Source organism: Oenanthe melanoleuca, chromosome 2 (assembly GCF_029582105.1).
Source record: "Oenanthe melanoleuca isolate GR-GAL-2019-014 chromosome 2, OMel1.0, whole genome shotgun sequence".
Classification (NCBI taxonomy): domain Eukaryota; kingdom Metazoa; phylum Chordata; class Aves; order Passeriformes; family Muscicapidae; genus Oenanthe; species Oenanthe melanoleuca.
The window spans coordinates 110,966,500-110,992,339 of record NC_079335.1 but is presented as its reverse complement, the minus strand read 5'-3'; the positions used below and the strand labels follow the sequence as shown (position 1 = coordinate 110,992,339).

The 25,840-nt window shown below is 40.4% G+C and overlaps 1 protein-coding gene across 3 annotated transcripts in view; it reads left to right on the top strand.

The window, feature by feature from the left end:
- The window catches only part of RARB (retinoic acid receptor beta), a 316,522-nt gene that overhangs the window by 119,821 nt on the left and 170,861 nt on the right, over positions 1 to 25,840 (top strand). For all 3 annotated transcript variants that reach the window (XM_056486007.1, XM_056486006.1, XM_056486008.1), the window contains one exon: positions 7,286 to 7,781. In XM_056486007.1, the coding sequence (XP_056341982.1) occupies positions 7,604 to 7,781 (178 nt within the window). In that variant the 5' untranslated portion in view covers positions 7,286 to 7,603. The remainder of the gene's footprint in view (positions 1 to 7,285; positions 7,782 to 25,840) is intronic.

Here is a 25,840-nt window from a genome sequence, read left to right as displayed (position 1 = left end):
GCAACTGCTGAGTAATGAAAGAAAAAACATGGAATGCAGATAGCTGTAGGAGAAGGAGAAAAGAAAAAAAAAACAAAAAACCAACAACCAACCCCCTCCTCCTTCCCCCCACCAATAAAAAAAAAAAACCGCAACCCAAAAACCCAACCACCCTGCAGCTCAATTTCAAACAGCCCTTCTGCTGTTTAAAGCAGCAAACAGGAGAAAATGAGAAATTGCCTGATAGAGTGGCAGGATCTTAAATATGGTTAGTATAGAACAGAATTAACATCTCTGTAGAGTACCAGACATGCAAAGCATGGATTTTCAATCCTTCACACCTCTTGGTTGTGTTAGCACAAATAAATTAATAACTCCCCCAAGCCTTTGTGGAACAAATAACCATAGTGCCTTTCAGGTTTTGAAATGTAAGCTCTGTGTGTTTTTAATGTTGGTTGTTATACATGAAGGTTGGCTGAAGTAGGTTATTCTGCTTATGGACTATTGTTCCCATATGAGGATTCAAGCTATGTACTCACAGCTGCTGCTCTCCAACATGGACTCTCAGTTCCACTAAAATCAATAGTTGGCACAGCAGGGTACTGTTGTATGGTGTGTAAATAAATGGGTGTCATTGTGTCTCACTTTTTTTTTCCCTTTTCCCCTTTCAGATTTAGATTTTCTCTTTTTCAGGCATGTATCAGCGTGTGTTTGCAATGCAGGCAATTCGAAGCATAGCTGCTTAGGGAGAAAGAAGCTTTCCCCCCCTCCTTTTTATACTTCCCAATAGGATTTTAAAATAAACAGCAATTTCATTAATTATATTAATTATCTCTTAACAATGTCAGGGGGAAAAATCCCCAAATAAAACAGAAACCCATTTTGGAAGTGTCAGCTTTATGACAAAAAGGAATTCACAGTCCCCCAGCAGACAGCTAGCTTGCATACCAAGATGCAGGAAAAGTGTCATAGTAAGAGTGTCTTGATTCTGTTACAACAATTTATCTTCCTTCTTTCCATAAGTCTTCCACCTATATTTGAAAATATGTGACAATTGTGGTTATGGGATGTAAGAGCTACAGATCTGCTTTTCAGTAAACCGACTTTGAAGTTCTGTTTCATGCATTTTCTTTTTTATTCATGCATCTGGTCATATAGAGTAGTTTACTTTTTTTGGCTGCAGACTTGGCAGATACAAAATGCAGATGTTGTTCTTCTGAGTTAAGCTGCTATTTTAAGCTTTTTGGCCAGCGGTTGGAAATTTTAGGTTCAGTTGTTTATTTGCTTATCATCAAAGTGGTTTTTGTCATATAATTCATATACGAGTATTAGCTTTCTGTGTTTACTTTCAGAGTTTGAGATTAAGGGTATGGACTTTTTTTTACCCTTTACTTTTTTTGAACCAGCATGCCCTTTTGATTAATAATACAGTAGAATATGTTATGCTTCAGAGAGCTTTTATTTGCAAAGAACCACCCCCCCCAAAAAAAAACCAACCCAACCAAACACCAGCCCAACCCTCACATTGTGCTGCAGTGCTTTCCCTTTAAGAAAACCATATCTCTCTCCAGATGCCTGCATCTCTTTGATACAAAAGGGTACACTAAGTTCCATCTATAAACAGAATCCACTAATTAAGAGTAATTGCTTCGGAGATTGGTACAGACTATTCAGCATCAGATGCATGTTCCTCTCAGATATCCATTAGCCTCTAATAAGATAATGCAGATGTGCCAGTCTGTTTCCTGTTTCCTTCTATTGTACCTTTATTGCCGTATATGGACCAATGGGATGGGCTGAACAATAAGTGGATGTCCTTTTGCTCCCAGAGCCCTTCTCAAAGGAATGTTTGTTATTAGATTGCTTTTTCTGTTTAGTTTCACATCACTATGCTAATAAAGGAAACATAACACTCCAAAGGATTTTTTTTTTTTTTTTTTTTTTTTTTTTTTACTTCTGCCACGGTAACTAGTTTATTGTTTAATTAAATCTTGTTGGATAGCCACGAAAACAAAAATGCAACATCTCACAGTCAGTGAGAACTGGTGCAGAACAGAGTACAGCCTCTTTATGAAATAAAAGTTTCCATGCATTTTTAAGAGTTTAAAGGCAATGTGGTTATCGTGTTACTGGATCTGACTGATTTACACTTGAGTCGTGCTAAATCTGCTGAATTATTCAGTACTGCTGAATGCAACTCCATCAGCCAGCATAATAGAAAGCATATGCATAATCAGGGATTTCAATACAAACTATACGTTAAATACAGTAAGGGCTCTCAGAACTTGACTTGTTTTGAAAACAGCATTAGACTATGTCTTGAAGCCAGCTAATAAATAAGAACTGTCCCTTGGGATAAACAAGTAATATATTGTTGAAATGTTTTATATGCAAAATTTCTCTGAAATTGTTTTTGTTGCTCTGAGAAGAGCAACTTGCCTCTCCTGTCTTACTGCCCAGGCTGCCCTCCCAGTCCAGAGGTTCCTGTTTTAGAAGATTTAAGGGAGGGGCGGGGGGTTTGGAGTTGGCAGGAAAATGGGAAATGAACTTAGAAGAGACTTCCTCTGTGACCCTGGAAACTTTGGGGACAGCAGTGCTGCAGACTAAGGGCTTGGAGAGGCAAATTCCCAAGTGCCTGGCTCTGAACAGAATATGTTCCTCGTGTTGGGGTGCCTCTTCTGCATTCCTGGTTTTGTTCCCCAGTTGTAAGGGAAGAGAAACAGCAGTTTGCTGTGGCAGAAGGATGTAGGGATGGCAGATTTAGCTGAGAAGTTTTCTGGATGCTACATCATGGATATCTTAAAATGACTACTGAATTTCAAACATTACCATAGGTAGGGCAGAACTCCCCACTGACCTTTTCAGAAGTGAGGGAAGAAAAAAAGACGAAAATCCTGCTTTACTTGCAATGCTGACATCTTAATTCCCTGCTATGGCTAGTGAGAGGGGAGGAAGAGGAATGTGGAATTGGGGTGTTGTTGGCAAAAGGGAGGACAGAGCGTAACCTTCCTACTGACACAGATTAATTGGCCAAGACTCCTGCCTTGGCTTCTTGCCTGTCCAGCTGGTGATGTGCATCAAAGTCACCTGTAACACCAAAGGGATTTTAGGAATTCAAATAAATCTTATACAAGTGAAAAATTCAGAAGTATGAGTTATGTTACAGTAATACCAAATATTGTTACCAAATGGAAGCTAAATAGCAATATAATGAATGAGGCTCAATTCATTTAATATATTTTAGGAGAACTGACAGATGTCTGAAGAGCAAAGCTGTTTTCTGTAGTCAAGCCTGTGCAAAATGCATGGAAATTAAGAGACAATAAGAAAAGTTGGGTTACTGTTTATCCAGTAAAATTTGAAGCTTAAATGTGAAAATTTGTAATTTTAAATTTCTGCTCTGCTGCACAAACTGAGAAGAAATGTGGAAGAGACAGATATACCTGCTGCATTAACTGCAGCTGATAAATATTCTGCTCTGCTCTAGAGCTACTGTAGCCTGCTTCCCCTATGGCCATCTGCTTTACCACTAAAGTCAAGTCAGTAAAATACCTGTAAAAACCTAAAGGGAGGAGGCATATGTTGTGTCAAAGAAGAGTCATTGGCTGCTGTTCAATGCAAAGTAGTGCGCAGTGCGATCATCTCTTGGTGAACCTTCAAAGGAACCTTTCTGTATGATCCTTTTCCATACTGCTTGTACTAAAGGCCTTGTGAACAGTCACTAAGGAGAAGTCTATGGAAGAGGATTTTCATTGTATGCTGAGGAGATCCTCTGAAGTGCCTTGGTGACAGCCATTTTCTGAAAATTCTGCCTTCTGCCTCCAGGGCAGAAATCCATGTTGTTTCATCACGTGAATGGGTGGTCATCCACCATCAAGGTGACTCTGCAGTCAGTTTGGCTTGCTCCTTCTTGGTTAGTCCTCAGCTGTGGTAGCTGGCTCTTCCCAACCCATTTAGGGTAAGCTCATCAGCTGTGGGATATTTCCCATACCAAGTGACAACAAAGGAAAATCTCCTTCAAAAAGCTGACACCCGTGCAGTGTTTTGAGCTATGGTACCGGTCTAGTTAGGCAAAAGAGATGTTTTCACCTTGGAATCACATGCAGCCTAGGCATCTGTGGCTGATGTCCAGTGCTAGGTCCTCATCAGTGAGTTCAGGGATGTGAATGTGTCCATCTGGTGATACATTAGTGAAATATGTCATGGGAATTGTGCCATGGAACCGGTGTGAATGGGAAAACTGATTGCTGGGTTTCCCATTCTGCTGCAGTTTCTACTTTGGGATGTCCTCTGCTGTGCAGTGATGGAGGTGATGGGTCTGTAATCTCTGTTAGCAGAGCTGGTAACTTGAAGTTCCTTGGTAACCACAGAACATGAGTGGCATTTGCTTCTTTACAAGAAGCTGGAGTTGCTGATATGTAGCTATCTGCCTACAGTTTGCTCCTTGACCGTAGCACAGATGTGGACAACCCGTGATGCTCCCAAGGGGACACAGCTTAGAGTCAAATGATACACTGTTTAGAGTATCATGACTTTTACACTGTCTTCTCCCACTGCCTGTGGAAAGTAAACTTATCAAGTTCAGAAGGCTTATGTCTAGCTCAGCTATCTGCAGGAAATTTATGGCAATTTTTGAGTAAGGCAAGAAAAACTTGCTTTCATGCAGTAATTTCAGTTTTTAATTACATCTCATGTAAAATTATAAACGCACAAAACTATAGAGTTGTTTTGCAAAACCTACTTTTGGCACTGCTAAATATATGTATTTGTATACTGAGGAGTTATAATACCACTGTGTTCTGTCATCACTGGCTCCATCACAGATCATGTTCCTTCAGTAATGAAGAAGTGGCCAAAGAGTTTTCCTGAGTGCCTTTTTTTCCCCGCTCTGTGCTGAAGGAGTTGCTTTTGTCTGAATACTTTTCACTTAAATATGCAAATATATCTGATGTGGTTCTGGGAACATTTTTAAGTTATGATGAGCTCTGCATTTTTCTGGCTAATAGAAATATAATTGAAGGTATTAGATAGTTTTATAAGATGAACTTTGTTTCCAAAGCCCCACATCATTTAAAAATAGATGACCTTGTTCTGTGTTTAATTTAATGCACACATCTTTAGGGCTGGTATTCATCAGCATCCTTCTCCTGTTCTTTTTTTTGCAAACACTTAGAAGTGTGATATTTTTGCTGGCTTTTGTGGAATTGCTTTATAAAACTTTGCGTGTTCCTTTGATACTTGACTTTCCTTGTCTCTTAAGCTTCATAGAGCCTTACCAAGGTGCAACAGGCACCAGCAATGGTTCATCTCATTTCATGTCAATATATTTTAGGTGCCGGGGCTCCCTCAAAAGACCTGCCTGGTTTCACTGGTCTCCTTGGCCAGCAGCTCTGCCTTCGCTTGCTGCATCCCCTTCTTACAGCCTGGTCTCTGCTTAAGTTTGCCTCCATTAGTACTAAAGGCATTTTGTGCATAATTTACACAGTTGTCAAACACTTACAAGCTACATTTCAGCTATCCCCAAGCAGGCTGCACTCAGCAGAAGCTGCTGTCTGACGACACGCACAGCTGGTAACCTTTGCTGGTATTCCACACAGAGCAGAAACACTTCACTGCTCTCTGACAGGCAAACATATGCATCTGAGTTGGGTTTTTTTCTTTCTTCTCCTTGCTCATTTGAATTCTTACCGACAACTGGTGCCCTGAGTAGCAGCAGTGATAGTCAGTGCTGCCTTGTCACGGTTTTCCTCCTCTGGCGTCAGTTTTGCTTCGTGACCTTGACACATCGTTTCACCGCTCCTTTATTTTCTCACCCAAAAGTCCTCTTGCCTTTGGTTTCAGGCTATAATTTCAAAGAATTACAGATAAAAGTGCTATATAGTGGTGGATGTGGTTACTGATCACTGGCTGTGGCAGATGCAAGAGCCTAGCACGTTGTCTCAGGAAATAAAGCTTTAGGCAGCCATGGTTGCCTTACTCTTGGGTGGCTGAGTTTGCTCTGTGGCTCCTTCTACAGTATGTGTTGGAGGAAATGAGTAACCTGCTCATGCAGGGTGAGCTCAGGAGCTGGCTACAGCACTCACTTTTGCCTGGAGCACTGCATGAGCAGCTACAGGAGCAGTGTTTGCAATATAGAGAGTTGGAGCCTTCCCAGTAGCGTATCTCTCAGGAAACCAGTAGCACTTACTGGTGTGGCACCAGCAGGCTGATCCAGAGACCACCAGCCCTTTGCTGTACCTGGACTTGAGCTGCCATGGGGGAGCAAATTTCAGGGAATATCACAGGAAATGTCGTGTTCTCAGCCTGAGGCTTTTGGTACAGAAAAAAATGAGGACCCCTTGAAAGGTGGCAACTGTTTGGGTGAAAAGCTGAGGAAGGTGAGTGGAGCTCTGGATGGCTTTGAAGATGGTGGTCATGAAAGCAAGCAAGTTCTCTGGCAGAGCACAGGAGCACTGTATTGGAGTGTATTGACTCATGCCACTCACTCACTCACTCACTCACTCACTCACTCACTCACTCACTCACTCACTCACTCACATTATGAAATAATGTGAGCTTGTTTGTTTGGGTAGTTCCTCCTACCCCTCAAAAAAAAAAAAAAAAAGACAAGAATAAAGAGTAAACTGTTAGTGAGATGTTTCCTAAGGGATAATAAACTAACTATGCTTTGTCAAAATTGTCACTATTAAATCAATCACTGCTTTAACAGCCAAACCCAAAATCACCTCAGCCTCCTGAGCCATGGCTCTGAAGGGAGTTGAGAGTCTCCTCAGTGTCAATTCTTCTGTAGCTTTTAGGGGGACATTGAAAACTTTCATACATGTTATTTATGTAATTTATATTATATTATTATATATTATATGTGTATAAACATATAATTTATGTTATATATTCATGCACATACATTTTCATATACAGGGAAATGTTTCAGAAGTTGATTTTTTTTTCTCCTTCAACATCAATATTCAGGTAATTATTGATGCATTGGTTTTAAATCTGGAAGTTTTCACAAGACTGGGTCACACCAGAAAGAGCTCTTGGTGTTGCACATTGTGCAGGGAAATCAACTTAATGGGTGTTCTCTTAGCTTCTGTAATAGGGTGAGTGTTTTACCCCTAGGTAAATATCAAGCTGACCTCATGGGATACTGCTATGTAAATTGTAATTTAACAAAAGCAACAATGAAAAAAAAGGTTCTTCTATGTGCATATTTTTTTAAAAAAAAAGTGTATTTTAATCAATATACATTGTTTTCAATATAAATAATCAGTATAAATAATCAATATAAATTGTTTTCTTCCCCCAGACTGTGTCAGTATGCATCTGTAGAGATCAACTCTGCTCCCAGAGAAACATTTGCTTAAGCAACTGCACCCTAACACCAGAGTGAGAAGACTTTCTATCCACAGTCTGCAGAGCAAGGATGTCCTAGAAGAGAGAACAGCAGGAAGCAGTGATGAAATATAGGATGGACCTGATCTAGTGAATTACCTTTTCATCATCACACAATCCAGCTTAAGCTGTACCTTCAGGCTTGACAGCCCTCGTCATTCATAATTTGAGGTATCTAATTTGCTGGCCTGGAGTGATGCAACATAATATTTGTCCACTGTGAGGTGTCAACATGACAACCAGCAGCCGCACATGTCCCGTACCGGCCGTGAATGGACATATGACTCACTATCCAGCAGCACCATATCCCTTACTTTTTCCTCCAGTCATTGGTGGACTGTCACTACCTTCCCTCCATGGACTCCAGAGTCACCCACCAACTAGTGGATGCAGCACCCCATCACCTGCAAGTAAGTGCTTGATATTAATACCTTTTAGTGACCAGCTCTCCTCTAATGAAGACTGATTGTGTTCATTCTGAAATTTTATCAAGAGTGATTGCAGTTGTTCATCCATGATGTATTTTACTTGGGCAAAGAGCATGCATTTGTTTTGAAATACCATTTTCACTTCCTCTTGTTTTTATGAAAATAAACAGGCAACTGTATCGCATGCCAAAGCTGTGGAAACCAATAGTAACAAAACTTGCTGTGCATTTTGGTATATCCTGCATTATTATATTAGATACAGAATCCAGTGTTGTTTTTAAAGAAAAATTGATCTTTTTGTAACCATGAATGGTGATGATACCTCAGTATAGAATTCTCTGAAGTTGCACAGTTATTAAAACTGATTTTGTTTTCTTCTGTAAGTAACTCTTTTCTTCATCTGCAGCTTCTGAAAAGCAGCCCAGTGGACAGCTGGTAGCTGTGAGCTGTCTCTGGCTGCAGAATGAGCCCCTGAGTCTGTGGTTGAGTGTCTGTTATGGTTTAACCCCAGATAGCAACCAGCTATTGCACAGCTGCTCTCGCACATTTCCTTTCCCCCGTAGTGGGATGAGGAAGAGTATCGAAGGGAAAAAAGGTGTAAAACCCATAGTTTGAGATAAGAACAAGTTAATATTGAAGATGTAATATAAGAATAGGTGCAATCAAAAGGGAGGCAACAAAAAGAGAGAAGTAAAACCCAGGAGAGACAAAAGATGTCTCTACAGGTGGTGAGCCATCAGCAGCTCCTGGCCACCTCCCTCCACTTTATATACTGGAGATAGTATTTTATCTCATGGAATATCCACTGGGCCTGTTTGGGTCAGCTGTCCTGGCTGTGCTCCCTCCCAGCTCCTTGTGCACCTCCTCACTGTTGGAGCACAGAAAAATGAAAAGCCCTTGACTGAGAGTAAACACTACTTAACACAGTGATGCTTTAGCTGATGCTATCAACATTATTCTCATACTCAGTTCCATAACCACAGCACTCTACCTGCTTCTAGGAAGAAAATTAACTCTCTCAGCTGAAACCAGGACAGTTTTACTGTAGCACTGCTGAGTACATTAGCTGGGCAAGGCATTTTCTTTGCCTTATGACAAGTATGCTTTCTGCTTGGTCTCAGTTCTATATATGTTTAAGTGGCCCTAAACAAAGCTGTCCCAGGTATAAACTTTTTAAGTAGGATCACTTAGACAAGATACATGTTTGGAGGTCTTTGCACTGGGTGACTGATGTATTTATTACCCAGGAAACTCAGATGGATACAGCTTTGCAAATCAGTTTGTGGTTGAAGGTGCTTGTCTAAATCCATTACTGCAACTGTTGGATATGAGAAATCTTGACTAAACAGCACATATGTGGAACAATGCACTTCCTACTAAAAGAAAAGGTGACCCTGGTATATCTTTCAGACAGTTCTTTACAAAAATGTCACAGTTTCAGCTCCAAGCTTCAATGGGAAATCACAGTGAAGACAGTACTTCTGAAGAGTAAAGTTGTAGGTTTTGTGCTGCTTGATACTAATTCTGGCTTCATGTCTCCTATACAGATACTGGAATATCATGCAGTCTTGAAGTAAATTAGTGGTTTTTTTTTTTTTTTTTTTTTTTTTTGGTTGGTTCTTTTTGTTTGTTTGTGGTTTTTTGTGTTTGGTTTTTTTTTTCCATTTGTGTGGAAAATTTTTATTCAGTCACATATGCGAAGAAGTATAATTGGGTTAGGTTTTTATTTGCCCTGTTCTATTGCAGGGTGTTTATCTTTATTGAAGATGAGAAACAAAACAGCCAAAAGGTCTACAAGTAATTTATATTTTCCAATCCTATTAGAAAATATCCTGGTTGATTATCAGATTACCATCCTGAATTTACCCCACACTACTTCAGGAATACTCACCTGTTGAAGAAATAGTTTTATTAGGAAATGAGAATATTTTCTGAGGCATAGATTGGTAAATATGAAAATTGTATCATTAGTGATGCAGAGTTTTTCTTTACTATGAATTATTCCTGTAGAATAAAGACTGTGTTGCTGATGCATTATTAATGATTAATAAACCAGCCAGTGCTCAGCCTCTCAGAAAAGTACTGCTTAGTAGGAATTTCTGTCAATATGCAAAACAAGTGACTACTTCTGAATCCTGAGGTTTGTGTCTTTATGCCCTGGTCTCAACATTTTCAGGTCAGTATTTTTGTGGAGGTGCTTTGCAGCACTGGGTCTCTGTGGCTGAGCCAAAAGCCTGGCAGCTGTCATGCATAGCTCAAGGCAATAGTGTTTGCAAATACCAGCTAAAATTGGCAAGATAGGAAGGAGGATGAATTAGAATTTTTTTGAGACACAGTCCACTGCAGGATGACTCTTCTGGTTTGCACTACTCTGTTTTCATACCTGTACTGACAACACCCTGTCTGTAGACTTCCGATTCTGGAACTTGAGGATTATATTGCTGGATTTACGGGGACAAGTTCTTGGAAGCCTGCAGGTTGAGCTTTGGGTTGTATTTCAGGGTTCTGTCCTCCATTGTAGATTTTTTTTGTTTATTTGTTTGTTTTCCCAATGAAGCCACCCATAGGGCAAAGTCAGTATGATTGATGGTCTCTATTAAGGTTAGAATTTATACTGTGTGGTGAAATGATATGGAACTCTCTTGCAAAGACCTGAAAAAATTAAAGGTTGGCCAAACCAGTCCTCTTTACATGCTTGAAGCTATTGTGCTATTTATCTTCCAGATTCTTTTCATTCATCTAAAATCCAATAGAAATGATTTTACATAAAAGGAATGTTATAAAGATCTTTTTAATCTTTTTAAAACAATGCTGTTCAACAGCTTTTGTTCAAAGTTAGCACCATTTGAGCTTTTGTATTAGTGTCTTATTTTTTTCTGTCTTGGTTTTAGACTTTTAATGATGGCAGAATAACCTTATATCAAGTTGCATTAAGTTGCATTAGATATCCTAATCTACAGTTGAAGCAGGTATCTCCAGTCCCATTAAACAGACAACAGTACATCTTAGACACAGGAATTGTGTGAGCACAAGGGGCTTGCCATAAATGGTCAGGATGGAGTGATTTAGTTTCATTGATGTTAATAATGCTGTTGCCTCTGTGACCTGTGGCTCGGCTTCTGTTTTTATCCTGAGATACATAGTGCAAAATACTTCATGATTGGAGGTCTGGTGGCAGTGCTGGAGAGGTCAGAGGATGAAAAAACCCACTTTTACGGGTACGTGAGCCACGCACTAGCGCCGAGCGAGACCCGTGGTCAAGGGGATGGTTACTGTTTTGAAGTCGGATTGATTTACCTCCTGCTGTGTTAGTTACCCCGTGGGGCACAGAGCAGACTCCTTCACTCCTGGCATCGGGTGGCACACAGCCTTCCCTGGCCACATTAATGAATGAGGAGTTTCTTCTATGCTGCAGAGATGGTTTCAGGAGGTTACTGCTTAGATCGTTTAGAAATAGTCAGAGAAGGCAAAATTGGGGGCATTCCTGTGCTTTTTGGGTCAGGCACCAGCCTGTCGTAAACCAAGAGGTTTTGGTTCTTTGTCAGACTGGGACCAGCTATGGGAAATGGGTGAAAGTCTTGCAGAGTCTAACATGTTTGCAATAGGAAAATCATAGAACACTCGTGAATTATTTTGGGGAGGAATAAATAAATAAATATGGACAAATATTGTTGCTTGGTGTTTTATTAAAGTGAAAACACCTTAGGTTCAGGTAAGTAGCAGTCACACAGGTAAGTTTTGCAGATACAAGTGTGGTGTTGCTCTCCATCAGCCCTGGAAGAAGGGTCAGGGCCCATCTGGCCATCATGAGACCTAATGCTGCTGCTAGAGGTCAGTAAGGCAACTGCCACAATGTGAGGATACCAGCTTTGGAAGAATTTACCTTCTTTATAAAGCATCTGTTGTGGCTGTAACGGGCACATTTTAATTTCTAAAAAGATTATATATAAAATATATAAAAAGATTATATATACAAATTAGTCCCCAAACTCCAAGAAAATCCCCCTAACCAAAAGAATCACCACCTGGAATTTGAGAAGAAGGTATGTAAAAGCTGCACAGATCATTGCAGTATATCCATGGAGTTGAAAACTGAGTGAGGAAAGTGCTACTTTGATGTTATGGCTGATGGAACTAAGGCACACAGCGATGTTGCAGTTTCACAAGCAAATATCAGCATGGGGATGATGAAGCCCTGTTGGTTGTTTGTATAGTATCTTTGCAAGACTGGTTCTTATAACATAACTTCACCAGAATGAGTTTTACAGAATTAGTTTAACATGGCTAGATACCACTACATAACAAAGCCAGTTGGTGTGAGCTGGAGGAATAAGCTTAATCTGAGCTAATGCTGTGATGAAAGGAATCCCTGAGTGTATCCTAGATCAAATTTAAAAAGGTCTGGACAATAACCACAGTAGGAGCCACTAAATAATAAAACACTTTGTTTGACATTTGTTCCCCTTCTGCTTGTATTGAGCATCTGCTTGGATGAGGTGATTCGTGTAGCTCATGGCATTTGGTGGGAGCACCCCCATATTCTACCTCTGACCCCACCCCACATTTTAGTCCTCAGACTGCCAACATGAGCCTTCAAATCCTTGATATACCCACTTCCATTTCTTGCAAGGGAGGAATAGGAGTAGCTTGATAAGGGGCAGGGAAGAGCAGTCAGTCTGATACAAGAATGTCCTGCAGTTTATATAAACTTAGTAAGATTGCTTCATCCAGATAGCTTGGAAAAAAGTAATCTGTATGTGTTATTTAGAGGACTGTTGGGATGCCATGGAGAAAATTCCATATTAAGGTCACTTATTGTATTTCAGCCAAGCTTTTCTATCCTCTTCTGTCTGGGGCGTTTTAAAAGTGTATTGTAAAGAATAAAGAACTTTATGTTCTGTTTTATGTAAGTCTTCGAAATATGAGAAAATCTATGAAAAGTAAGATCAGCTGAGGAATTTGAAGAGGTAGAAAGGAAGTACCTACAACATTATTTCTGGGTTGTGCTATGTAAATACTAATTATTTTATTTAGTAGTCAGTATAACATACCAGGTTTTTCAGACATGCTCTGGACAGGCAGATTGTTGTTTTGGGCATTGTTTTCTGCTGGAATTGTTTTCCTCTCATTAATGCAATTATTTGCTACTTGAACTTCATCTTAAAGATGGCTTGCTTTTTTCCCCCCCTCCCTCCCTCCCTGGGAAATGAATTTTCCACTTGTATAATTTAAAAAGTACAGTTAAATCCAGTGTAACTGGTATAGTACTGCAAGATATTTTTGCCAGCCCCACCCGTTGCAGGAATTCATTTACTTTTCCAGTCCTGTTGTTAATCATTATATTGACACAGAAAGTCCTCCCAAAAGCACTCTTTGGCAGATTGCATTAAATATGAATAGCAGATATTCATTACGATGTGTTGCCCCCAAGAGAACTCTAAACTATCTGCACTACTCATGAGCAGGCAAATACACTAATTCTCCAGCTATTCAAATTATTTTCAAATAGTTTAGTGTGTCTCTAATAAAAACAAGAATGTCTCTGTTTCCCTTAATTACTCGGAAGGTCAAGGACTCCCACATCTCACTTTACTTCACAAAATGGGGAATATTCCTGTTGGAGATTGGAGTATGGTTAGTACATGATGGATTTTCTTCCATTGGCATAGTTACTGAGGCAAGTGCTATCTATAATTGACTGAAAAAAAAAGCCCTCATCACTCTTTGGCTTTCTGGAATTATCTAAAATAGTATTGTAATAGTTATATTGAATTAGGAAAGAAATATATTAATCAACCTTGTTCGATTATGTTGTTAGAGGTTTTTTCACAGTGTCTAATCTTAGTGTAGCTGTCTTCTTTTTTTTCCAGTCCTGTATCATTGGGAAAGCTTGCTGTGTGGTCATTTACATGTATCTGCAATTAACAGATGACTTTCAGTGTACCTACTCAGTGCATGTGTTGTCCATCATTATTGGAAAAGCAGAACATGTGTTTGCATTCAGAAGGAGGGGGGTAAACAGAACATGAATCTCAGATTTCTTAGCCACAGCCAATGTTGCCTCATGCTGTCAAGTTTGAGGAGCAATGTCCAGATACCACTCATAGCCCTGGAAATCACCATTTCTTTTCAGTTCTTCCTTTATGTCATGTTGTGGATTTTTTCCTGGTCGAACTCTTTATGCAGCTTGAAACCACCCATGCTTTGATTATTGAAACTGTTATGTTGTCATTTTCAGATTCTAGTTGATCTGAAACTATCAAAAATTTAAACTTGCATTTTCATGTTAGAGCTTCTTTTTCAGTATTGCCATTTTCAAATAAACCAGGAGCTCCTCTCTACTCTGTGCAGCTGGTGACTCCTGCCACTCCCCTGCCCTGCCAGGGTGGGTCCTCAGCACCCTGTGGATGCAGCCCACTTCACATTTTAGTGGGCAGCATGCTCATCTGTGAGAAATCAGTCTGGGTGTGTATGGACAGGAATTTGCTTCCTGGGAGGAAGCCAAATTTAGAAATTTTCCCTGCTCTGGCAGGGAAGTGTGTGGTGCAGTGCTGGCATGTGCTCCGCAATGGCTCTGTGCATCCCTCGTGGACATCCCTCCTCTGAAGGAGCCTGGTGTTTGGAAGTCAAACAGGAGCTGTCAGAGAATTGCTCCTTCCCTCCTTATGGGCCCCAAAGCAGGGAAATTCCCCAACAAAATGCCTTCTTACCTAAGGCAGAGAAAGTGTTTCTGAGGAGTATTGCAAATGACCTTCTCCTCTGCTCTGGCTCAACAAGAATAACTCCCAGCAGCTCCCAGTACTGGGGATATCAGGAACGAAGAGTGAAGGGCTTGTTGCTGTCCCCCATTGTTGGTCCATTCAGGGCAGCACCCAGAGTTATTTCAATGTCTGATGTGTTTCCAATCCAAATCAATAGTTGCAATCTTCTGAAATTGCTAATAGTGTGATAATTCATGATACTAAAGAATCAACATAAGCTTTTGATTTGCCAGCTTTCTGTCTGAAGGTGTATGTTTAGCAGCTAATCATGTCATTTTTGCTATGTGAGGAGAGTTTCCATTTAATCATTTTGCTGTGTTCAAAAGGCAGGTCACTGTGTGGACTGGGGGGGATTTTGTAAATACCTTTTTTTTTCTTTGGTGAGCTAAAATGGGCTTTTTATTGTGCCTCAGTGCTGGTCTTGGTAAGACTTTCCTCATTTAGTCTACTTGAATTGTGAGTTTTTGTTTACTATGTTTTTGCAATATGTGGTGTTTAATTGGGAGTCTTATTTAAGATTTGGACAGGGACAGATTTGTCTTCAGGAGAGCAATTTATGGTTTTGCTCAGGTAGAATATCTTCCCCTTTTGCCTATTTAGGGAATATGGGGAACAAATTGTGTTATGTGGACTTTTCAGCTGTATCAATGACAACATGTTTCCCATTTAAAATGATAAATACCCACCCTATCTGATGAGCCCTGAAAGGGCAGGGAATCCTTTTTCCCTTCCTTTGTCCTTCAGTGCTCTGTTTCCTTTCTTACTACCCAGAATAGGCCTACATCAGTAATATTCATAAATGATTTACAAAAGTAATTCCTGTGTAATAGCTTGGGACGTCAAGATTTTATGATGCTGCCAGATGTGCTATCAAACAAAATTATCTGGTTCAAAAAACTTGTGATAAATCTAGTCAGGGAAAATTCCCCAGGGCAGACTCACCCTCTACAAAAGTAACTATATCTCATAAAATTGTTAGATTTGCCTTTACCACATGTTTGAAATCAGATTTAAAGCAACAATTTTATTCATGTCAAAACTTAGGTTTGGTATAAACTAACAAACAGGAAGGACTGGCCTTAAGCAACAGAAAACTCTTTTCCTTTCAAAACACCACACACACTCAGAGGAAATGTCAGAGTAAATATCAGAAATATTCGGAAAACCAGAACCTGCATCCCTAAGATACTCAACTGTTTTGTCTAGATAATGCATTTTTAGAAAGCAGTCATACCCTAAATATAGTGGGTCTCACCAGGGTTGGGTTGCTGAGCTCCCAGTGGCTGTATCTGAGTACCCTGAGGTTGTGCAGTGAGCAGCATGCCCAGCATCTTCCCTGTGTGTTTGATTCTTCATGGTCTGAGTCAGGGAAGGTGTGTTGGTAGCAAAGTGTGTGTTTTGGCTGGGAGTTTGGGTTTTGAAGGAGGGGAAGGGCTGGAGAGGCACTGGGAGTCCCTGTGTGGCCATGTCTCCATGTTGGGGAAGGCTGGACAAAGGCAATGCGTCCTTGACTTAGCTCCACAATTTTATGGTGATCCTTGCTTCTCAGGAAAGCCTGCAAGGATGTTTAGGTGCCTGCAGAAACAAACTTCACAGATTTAAGTACTTCAGTTATGCCACAGGAGCAAAGGGTTTTTGAGCATGATTTTCATCCCTAGCTTAAGGTGTTTGGGAGAGGAGCTGAAAGTCATGACTGGCTGCTGGGAATGTCTGAGGCAGAAATGCTGAGTTCAGATAATGGAAGAGTTTGGTTCAGCATTTCTTGGGAGGCTAGAGCAGAAGAGGAGAGGTGGGTCTGGAGTCTTGTGATGTGCCATGTCTCTGGGGAATGTGCTTCTGCTTTGGGAGTACTCTGAGATATCTATGGGCTCGGCATGCCATGAGACAGCACACCTGCTTACAGCTTTAGTTGAGATGGAAGTCAGGTAATTCATGCACTTAATAGGTGTGGACCTCCAGACAGAGCTTTGTCTTTGCTATTTTCCAGTGCTGAAGACCAGTCAAATTTGATTTAACCTCAGCATTGGCTTTCCTGAACTTCATATGTTTCAATCTGAGACTTGTACTAAGGCTGATACTCAACTTCTTTTAAGATGTGTGTACTGCAGAAAGTTAAGATGGGCAGAAAAAAAACTCAGAAATACTGAGGAAAACTCAGAAAAATAATACCTTATCTTTTTAGGATTAATTTTTGCATCCTTTCTATGGATTATTTCAGACCCCAGCATGACCACAGAGCTCCTGCAAGTGCTGTGAAGACTGCCTGTGGTCACAACTGGAGATAATTTTTTCCTGTATGTGTGTAAAAATTATGTAGTTGATTCTTAGAAATTAAGGCCTTGATCTCTCAGCTAGATCAGTAAGAGCAGATAGTAATCACTCCTTAAATGTAAGACCTAAGATGGTTTTCAAAAACTGGCTTTTACTAAAGATGTATTTTGATATTTACAGTAATGTGGGTAATATAATTTCTGAGATAATGGAGGGGGACAAAATATAAACTTCTGCAGTTCTCATTTCTCAGAGTTAAAAGTTTTCCGATGTATTTCAAAGCTTCGTAACACAACTATGCTAACTAGAACCCTTTACAACCTGTGATGTTTTTTCCAGTCAATTTTTTTTAAATACCTAAAAGTTAGTTTCAATGAAGGAAATGCCAAAAGTCCTTTAAATACAGCTGTAATAGCATCACTTTTTCCTCTCTGTATTTAAAAATAAGAAGAAAGGCATACTTTACCAATGCCAAATACTCCAGGGATGAAAGGTGGTGTCCTATGGCTGCTCTGTGCAGCCTGCAGCTGTTACCAGAGGTTCTGCCCAAAAACCCCTGGGCTCCAACAAACTCTGCAACTGTATTTGAGGGAGAAAAAACTTGGCTCCATTTTAAGATTGGAAGCATCCAAGCCAACAGGCAGAGTACTGTCCTCACAATCAGGTTCCTGCCAGTGGAAAATGCAGCAAAATTTCCTGTGATTTTAGCTGGGCACTGTGGAACGCATCATTGGAGAGGGGCAACACCTTCCCTTCTACAGCAGAGCCAATGGAAATCCCCACTTTTTCTGTCCTTATTCCCTTCCTGTCCTCATTCCTTCCAGCCACCAGGCTATACTTGTTTGAGGGTAATGATCCTGGAGAGAGAAGCACAGAGCCCTGAAACGAGGCCACACTGTAAATCTGCGGTTTTTGGGAGAATCCCTCTGCATACCAGCACTACCTAAATGCTATCAGCAAAGGCATTTGGCAGGAAGTGGAACTGAATCATGTAAAGAAATCTGTGTGTTATACACTACTTTCGCATAGCAATTCCAGGATCAAGAGTTCTGTTATTCGAGAAATTAAATCCTGCGAGAATCATTAAAAGTACAGAAATAGTGATGTCATTACAAAATTAACTGGCTATAAACCCGCAGGGTGACATGTCGATTCATAAAGGGAATAGCAAAACATAATGCAGGGCACATCTGCTGCTCTGATTCCTGCAGAACCATCAGCCTATTGGTATCTGCAGACCACTTGAAATTGAACATCTGTTAGAAGCACTCAAAAAAGCAGCAGGAGAACTTGTACACCTTGCAAAATGCTTTGCTGTCAGTAACATCATAGTTTCAATAGTGTATTCTTACAAAAATTGTTATAAGTCCCCTTCAAGTCCTAGATCTTCCTGGCATTGTTTCTTAAATAGCGACAGCATGAGTAATAGTAAAAATAACATGGACTTTTCAAAAGACTTTCCTAACGTTTTTATTGCTTTTTATTTATGGTACCACTGCAACATGCAGACTGCTATAGAGTCTTCAAACAAAGACGGATATGATCTCTGTTCCAAGTAGCTTGGAATCAAGAAAAGGAAGATATATGAAGAGCAAGAGAAAAGGACATGACTTCTGGTCCAAGTGAAGGAGGTGAAGAAAGGCTCGCATCCTAGAAAGGGGAAGCTGAGTTTGGGGCTTTAAGAAAAATGCTTGGATGCTTAGAAACAAGACAGCCTGTGGAGACTGGCCTGCCTCTTGTGAAGACCAGCAATGAGATACTGCAGTGCAAAACCTGTGTGCATGGTGGACAGTCAATTAAGTATTGTAATTTAAGTGTATCTGCTTAACTCTTTCCTAGTCAAGATGACAGCGTGTTTCTTCAAGCTGCATGGACAGGCAGAGTCCAACTAATTTGCAATTTTCTTCTGTTAAACAAAACCAGAAATATATTTAAGCCACAGAGAGAAAGATTTCACTATTGATTAGCAGGGGTTGGTGTTGCAAAGTGACCTGACAGACATTTGGAATGCATCAGCTGCCTCATGGTGCAGCAGCCAAATATCTTGAAGCACAGTTTGCTCTCTTTCACTTTTATTACTTGCAGAAGAAGCAAACTCTGCCAGGGTGTTATTGGAAGGGATGTTTGCCATTTCAATATGTAATTACTCACACAAACCTGATGAAAACATGTTGCAATAGCTTTGATTTTTAAATAGGTAATGGTATTTACTCGTAGTAAAAAATGAGAATCATTATAAATTATTCGAGAAAGTGAATTAAAGCGTATAGCAGAAAATGCCTTGTTTGTTTCAGATGTATTCCCCATTTCAGCTTTTTTAATAACCAAAGAATTTTTTACCTCGTGTCCAAGACGAAGCTGGAACCTTCCATAACCAAAGCAAAGCATAATTGAGGCAGTCCAATACTAGTGCAAGGACATGGAGAGTCACTGACGTGGGCAGTTCAAATGGGGTTTCTGCCAAATCTTTGTCATTGTTCTGAAGCACTCTGCGTGAGTGCCAGGGGTTTCTAATAGTGCTGAGAGTTTTATACAATGGACAGCCCAGAATTTAAAAGCCTAATGAAGTGTACAAAGGAAGAGCATTAACACTAAACCCAGATTGACATATGTGCATTTTTTTTTCTCCTGAGATGTCGTTTGGCGATCCATTTTTTAATCAGTTCTACACCCATGAAACTTCTTTGACTGGCCAGGAGACTCTACAATGATAGTTCCAAAAAGAAATCAATGAAGTGATAAGGAATATGTGGCCCTGTTTTGTAAACTTTGTCTCTTTTTGATGGAGAGAAAAAAAAACCTAAAAGTGTTTTGGGGATGTTAATAAAATTATTAAAGCTGCTCTCCAACAGCTACAAGGACGCTCTGAAGGTGATGCTTCTCGTTTGTCATCAGAGGTACTGAGCACATTTTGGGTCTAGCAGATTTCTTCTCTTTGGAAGAAAAGAGTAATTTTGGGGTCAGATCTGTTGTTTGAGGCTGGAAAAGTGGAGCTATATCACAGAAGGAATCCAATACCCAAAGTCCCTTTTCTTACCTGAGCTTTAAGTCACAGTCCATCTGCTCATCACCCAGGAGTTCTCCCTTTAATCTTTTTCTTTATTTTCTTGTCTCTGCAAGTTGTCTGATTGTGTCTGCTTTTATTTAATTGATTTATATGGTGTTTGTGTGCTTCTGTGCTTTTAATTCCATACATTCAATTACAGAAAATACTTCTGCTCCCTCCTTCCTTGCTGAAGGAATTGCTTTGTATTTATCCTCAGAGTGGAAGGGTGGCATCTTCAGTGAGATGTTGTGTTTGCAGTGAGAGGGATTCAGAAGTGTTATTTTAGAAGGTTAGGCTGGTTCTTAGCAGCCAGGAAAAGGGGGAGCACAGTCTGTGATAGAGCTCATGCCTGAATGATGGCACAGGAGCTGGCTCCTGGGATATGGTGTGAAACAACTTATGAAAACATGGGAGCCAGGGAACAAATTCAATTTCTAAGTTTCTCTGAGATGGCTCCAGCCAAGGGATGCTCTTCACCTGTGTCTGCTGAGCACTGGTCATCCCAGATGGGTAACGAAGAAGGTGTTGGAGCCATGCTGCTGAGTCACATCACCTTTGAGCTTCCAGCCACAAGGTTGATGGTAAACGTGTGTGACGATTTGCAAAAAATGCTGATCCTTTTCAATTGGCTATCGGTCCGGAAAGTTGGGAACCATTGACCTAACGTATGTCCCTAAGGTCAGGTAGACCAATTTCCAACAATTTGTGCCCAGGATCAGACATCAGCCTGCTAGGAGTAGCATGAAGAAAGGTTGCTGTCACAATGAAGTATCACTTCTTCTTAGGATGGACTACTTTCCCGTTATTTCTCCCCCAGAATGCTTATTGTGCCTGACCTGGTTTCAGATATCTTGTATTTTGCAAGACACAACAATACTTTGGATCAAAATTGTATACTAGAATAGATGTCACAGGGTCAAAGTGGCTCCAATGGGTTTCTGATACAAAAAGGGGCAAATTTCTTTGTGAGCCTGCTAATCACTTTAAACAAAATTGCTCCCCAAGTCATTGGGAACCACATGTTCACCTCTGTAGTTGTGTATGTCTGTGCAGGAAGTAAATAAAATCCTGCTGCCTTGCTGGTTCATGCTCTGCATGAACATCACTGACAGGGTTGGGTCTTTCCATCTCAGTGTAGGTCTTAGCAGAGTGACCTTGGTCTGGATGTCTGTGCCAGTGTTTTTGTGTTCAGGAGGTGCATTGTTCAATTATTTTAGAAAATGCTGGTCTCGGTCAGCCCATGTTGTTTCTTTCCTAGTGAATGGTTATTATTTTCTGTGCAGTGTTTGTGCTGCAGCAGAAGGTCTGGGACGACTGGGAGAAAAGGTTGAAGGAGGGCAGCCAGGGCTGCTAGAAGGATTGCTGGTGTTTCTGAGGGACAGAGGGAACAGCCTTCACCCCTGGCAGACATTTGTTATAGATTCCCTCTAAGATCAGGAAATGAGTACAGTCATCGCTTTGTAATTAACTGTGAGGGGAAAATCTCAGGAGATGGCTAAAACAGATTTGTCCACTTAGAGCAGGAACGCCATGACTTAACAGGTGTATGGTGCCTGGGCTGCACTACTTAGGAGTTCTTCAGGCTTGGCTGCAAACAAAATATTATCCCACTATAATAACATTGTGAACCCAAAGACCTTAACTGGTTTCATTATCAAGTGAGTGCCTGAGGGGAAATACACAGATGGAAAGGCATTCCTTTCCTTTGGTATAATGCTCTTGTGCCAGAGAATTTATGGCCAGGACGTGGCTGGCCCTTGCATGGGCGACTGGTGGGGGAAATACATGAAGTCATTCTGGTTTGGTTTTTTTTTTTGTTGTTTTTCTTTTTATTATTTTATTTTGGTTGTTATCTTGTAGTCTGTTAAAGAGGTGAGTTTTCATTGCCATCCCCAAGCTTGGGGACAGCATGTTGCAAACTACAAGGTGAGGTTTGTGTCGTCCCCTTCTCTCTGCTGTGGACTTTGTTGTCTCCCTGGGAAACAGGGAGGAAACAGCCCTGTGTGGAAAACACACAGTAGCCTGACAGGTAGATTCAGGCTACTGTAGGTCAGAGTGATGCTCAGCTGATGTTATCTTCTTAGAATTTAATTCATTGCAGGATGTGCTGGAGGGCTGTTCAGAATTGGTCCCCTAAAAGTGAGGGGGGCTTCAGGGGGATTATTTTATTTGGGTTTTGTTTGGGTGTTTTTGGGTGTTGTGTATTTTTGGTTTTGTTTTGGTTTTGGTTGTTTTTGGTTGTTTTTTTCCTGGTGCAGACAGATCTTAGAAAGATCAGTGCTTTATTGTGTATTTCCAACCTGTGCTCTACTGGCTGGAGATAGCATCTACAAGGCAGAGCCCTATAGCTCAGGTAATCTGAAGGGCTACTCATAAGGGGGTAAAAAAAGAGAAAGGAGGAGATATTAACTCATCATTTAGCTAGCTGAGGTGTCTATACTCTTTTCCAGTTCATGAGTTACCCTGTGGTTTCTCAATTACAGCTGTCAGAAGAAAGGTATGAAAGCTACGTTTTTTAAATCTGTGACCAGAGAGGTTGCTGTTCCCTGGAGAGGAGTCTGGTCTGCTCATTTTGAAGAACCTGAAGATGCAGAGCACATTAGTTGGTTGTCTAAAATACTCTTATGTTTTTCAGAACTAAACAAATACAAAAAATGGAAATTGCATGCAGAATCCATGTTATATTTTTGAGTGTGTGTGTGTGCATGCACATTTAGACTTATTTGAGAACCCCAAAGGTATTGAAGCAAAAAACTAAATAAATAATGAAGTTGTGGTTCAATTGTAAATGTTAATGTTTCTGTGGGAGACTGAAGAAGTTCTTTTATTATTCAAGTTGGCTTGTTCCTTCCTTGTTTATTTACCAGTTTGCCCTCTTTTTGAACATTATATATGATTTCATGGTTAAGAGTTCACAAATCTTAAAATGTTGCCTTCTTGTCAGTGACACTGATCATACTGCAAGGTCTTTTTAGAATTTCATACAGATCAAATAGCTCTGTTTGTTAAAAAAGGTCAGAAAAAAGGTCACCAGAATCTTTCATTGTTGGCAAAACTACCTATTTTTTTTTCTCTTAGTCTGGGTCATAAAAATAGCTGAACAGAACTGCTTCCACTGAATTTATTGATTAAAAACAAGCAACCACCCCCTTTCCCTAGCCTTCCTCCTCCTTCTAGCAGACATCTGGCATGGAAAATGGAAGCTAGGTATTTTTATCAAGGCTGTAAGCATCCAGAGTCTGCTATGATGGCTACTGCAGGGAAGCATAAGAATAAGGAGCTTCAGCAGCTCTGTTACAGCCACTTCTTCATTTAAAGATGTTTTGCACAGGTGTTAAAATGCGATGCCAATGCTTGATATTAGCATACTGTACACAGAAGCCTGTAATTAACTGCACCCACCTGTATGCTGGCATTTTTCTGACTCTTGCCATGCTTTGAGATGTGTGTGTCTGAGGATCTAATCCATCTAAGCTTCTGGACACCCTGAACTACAAATGAAGTCAGAGAGCTGCAGGCGCACAGCTCCTGGCAGGATTATGCACCCAGTGAGCTATTGCTCTCATTATGTTGCACTGCAATATATCATCAGAGTGAAACATCATCCTAATGATGCATTAGTGTAATACATCATCAGGGGAGTCCCACCAGTAATGTATTACTCCAAGTATGGTGCTACTCAGTAAGAAAATCATCTCACAGTCCTTGTGTTGTTTCAGAACAGCATGAACGGAGGGCAAAATATGTTGCTTAAGATTGATGCAGCTTCCCAATTCCATAACTATGTTAATGGTGAGGGTACCTTCTGTATGCTCTGAGTTTGTGTTTTCAAAGAGGTGTGTTTGGGCATCTTTGGTTGCATTGCTCTTTGGAAGGAGCAGGAATTGATTCTTTAGATGGATGGCTGGAGGGCTTCAATGGGATGCTGTAAATCTCCTGCTCCAGTGCCTGTTATATAGCTCCTGAGGATGGGGAGAGGGTTTATGAAAACTTGGTGCCAAAATTTGCAATTTTAAGGATTTTTCTAGTGTCTCCCTCATACATCTTCCTGGTTCAGTCACATGGACTAAGATAAATACATTTAAAAAGCATGTCCCACAGAAATTAAACCCCTCCATTTCACGTGTCAACCCACTGATTTTCTTTGGTCTGAAAGATCCTATAGGAAAACAGTCCTTCCCATGGGAACTGTCTCAAGGGCAAGATTTACTTCAGGGGGAGAGGCACTCAGGAGATTTTGCTTTATGCTTTTGAATCACAGTTGTGATGCTGTGATGTGCTCCATGGGATTTCAGCAGTCCCAGGGACTCCCAGATGGAGGAACATAGTTGCCAGTGGTCCACCTAATATAATACAGTGACTGCACTACTCCAAATGAAAAATCTGTAGTAGGATAGAAGGGAATGTTAACCACAAAACAGACACTTCTGGAACATGCTTTTACATATGATCAATGTTTTCTAGAATGATTTTTGGATGCATCAAGTTAACAGGGGCAGGGCAAGGAAACCTGAAGGGATTCTGAACTTTAGTGTCCTTTTGAAGCTGCATTGCATATTTTTGATGCTGAATGCTGCACAGAAATTGAGTATAAAAATCTTCTAAGTTACAGAAAGATTTCATCAAAACCAAGGGGTAGTTCTAGAGTAGGTTGAGCAAAATTTGGTTTCCCTTTGCTTCTGATTTTTTTATATTACCATATAACTGGTTTGAGGAGCATGATTGTGGCCTTCTTGGGATTTGTCAGTCGCCCCCTTTTTTTCCTGTCATGCTCCCATAAGTTCTTTACCAACTGCTTCTCTCTGTGCACCCAAGTCAGTAAGATACTATGACAGCATGACTGTTTTTGCAGGAGCACCTACTGAGCCTTCTGTTAGTGTAGGAAAATGGAGATTTTTTAATGCTGCACGTTGTTTCATTCATTCACCATGTTGCTCTCCTGGTCCAAAGTTTGCACATATTGGTATAACACAAGGAGAACTTCAGTGGTGTCATTTTTTTGCTGGTTAAGTGTTCTATGGGCTTATTCAGGCAGCAAAAACAGTATTCCAAGCCAAAAGAACTTCAGTTGTAACTGTCTTAAAGCCTTATTTGGGCAAAGTATGAATGGCCTTAAAAGACAGTAACTAGTTTATTTCTTCAAGTGGTGCTAGGTTAGGATCATCATCACAAATCACACTGTCTTCAATATCAGGGTCTCTCTTGTTGCTGTAAGGAATGCAAACCTCAAAAAACTCAAAACTCAAGCTCCTGCTTGAGATTGGTTTAGGATCCCAGAGGTCCCAGTTCTCTCTCCAGGAGGATGGTGGGGCTGCTTTGCAGCAAAACTCTTTTGTTCTGATGCAGAAGCTGCAGAAGGAATAAACCTTCGTCTGTACATCAGGCATGGGCAGAAGAGTTGAATTCTGGGGATTCCCTTCTCAGGGTCAGCACCATGTCTGATAACTGCCTTTAAAAATGGAGATCAGCCTTGTTGGCTACATTAATTAAAGAAAATCCAATAAAAGAAAAAACTATCCATTGACAAGCAGGAGTTGAAAGGCAGAGATCATTTAATGAGTTGATCTTTATGGTTTTTAAGGTTTTATGATAAAATTACTTCTTTGTTTCCCTGATGTTGTTTGAAGTCAGGTTTTCTTTCTCAGCCTGCCTGAGTTCAGCCGCAACAGTAAAAAGTTTTCATCAACAAAAATTAAAATATGATAAACCTAATTTTCTAATTTGGCTGCTGCTTAGGGTTTGTTTTTTACCTTAGAACTAGCTCATGTCTTGGAGCCTTCTTGTTAGAGAAACACTGCCCTTCTCTGTGTATACAGAGAATATAATGAATCAAGATTTGCTGTAAATAATGTTTGCAGAGTGAAGTGTTTCTGGCAAATTCCCTCAGCTTATTGCATAGTCATATATGGCAGGTTATTGTGTTAATAGATTATTAAACTCTGCAAGTGCCCTTTAACCTTCTC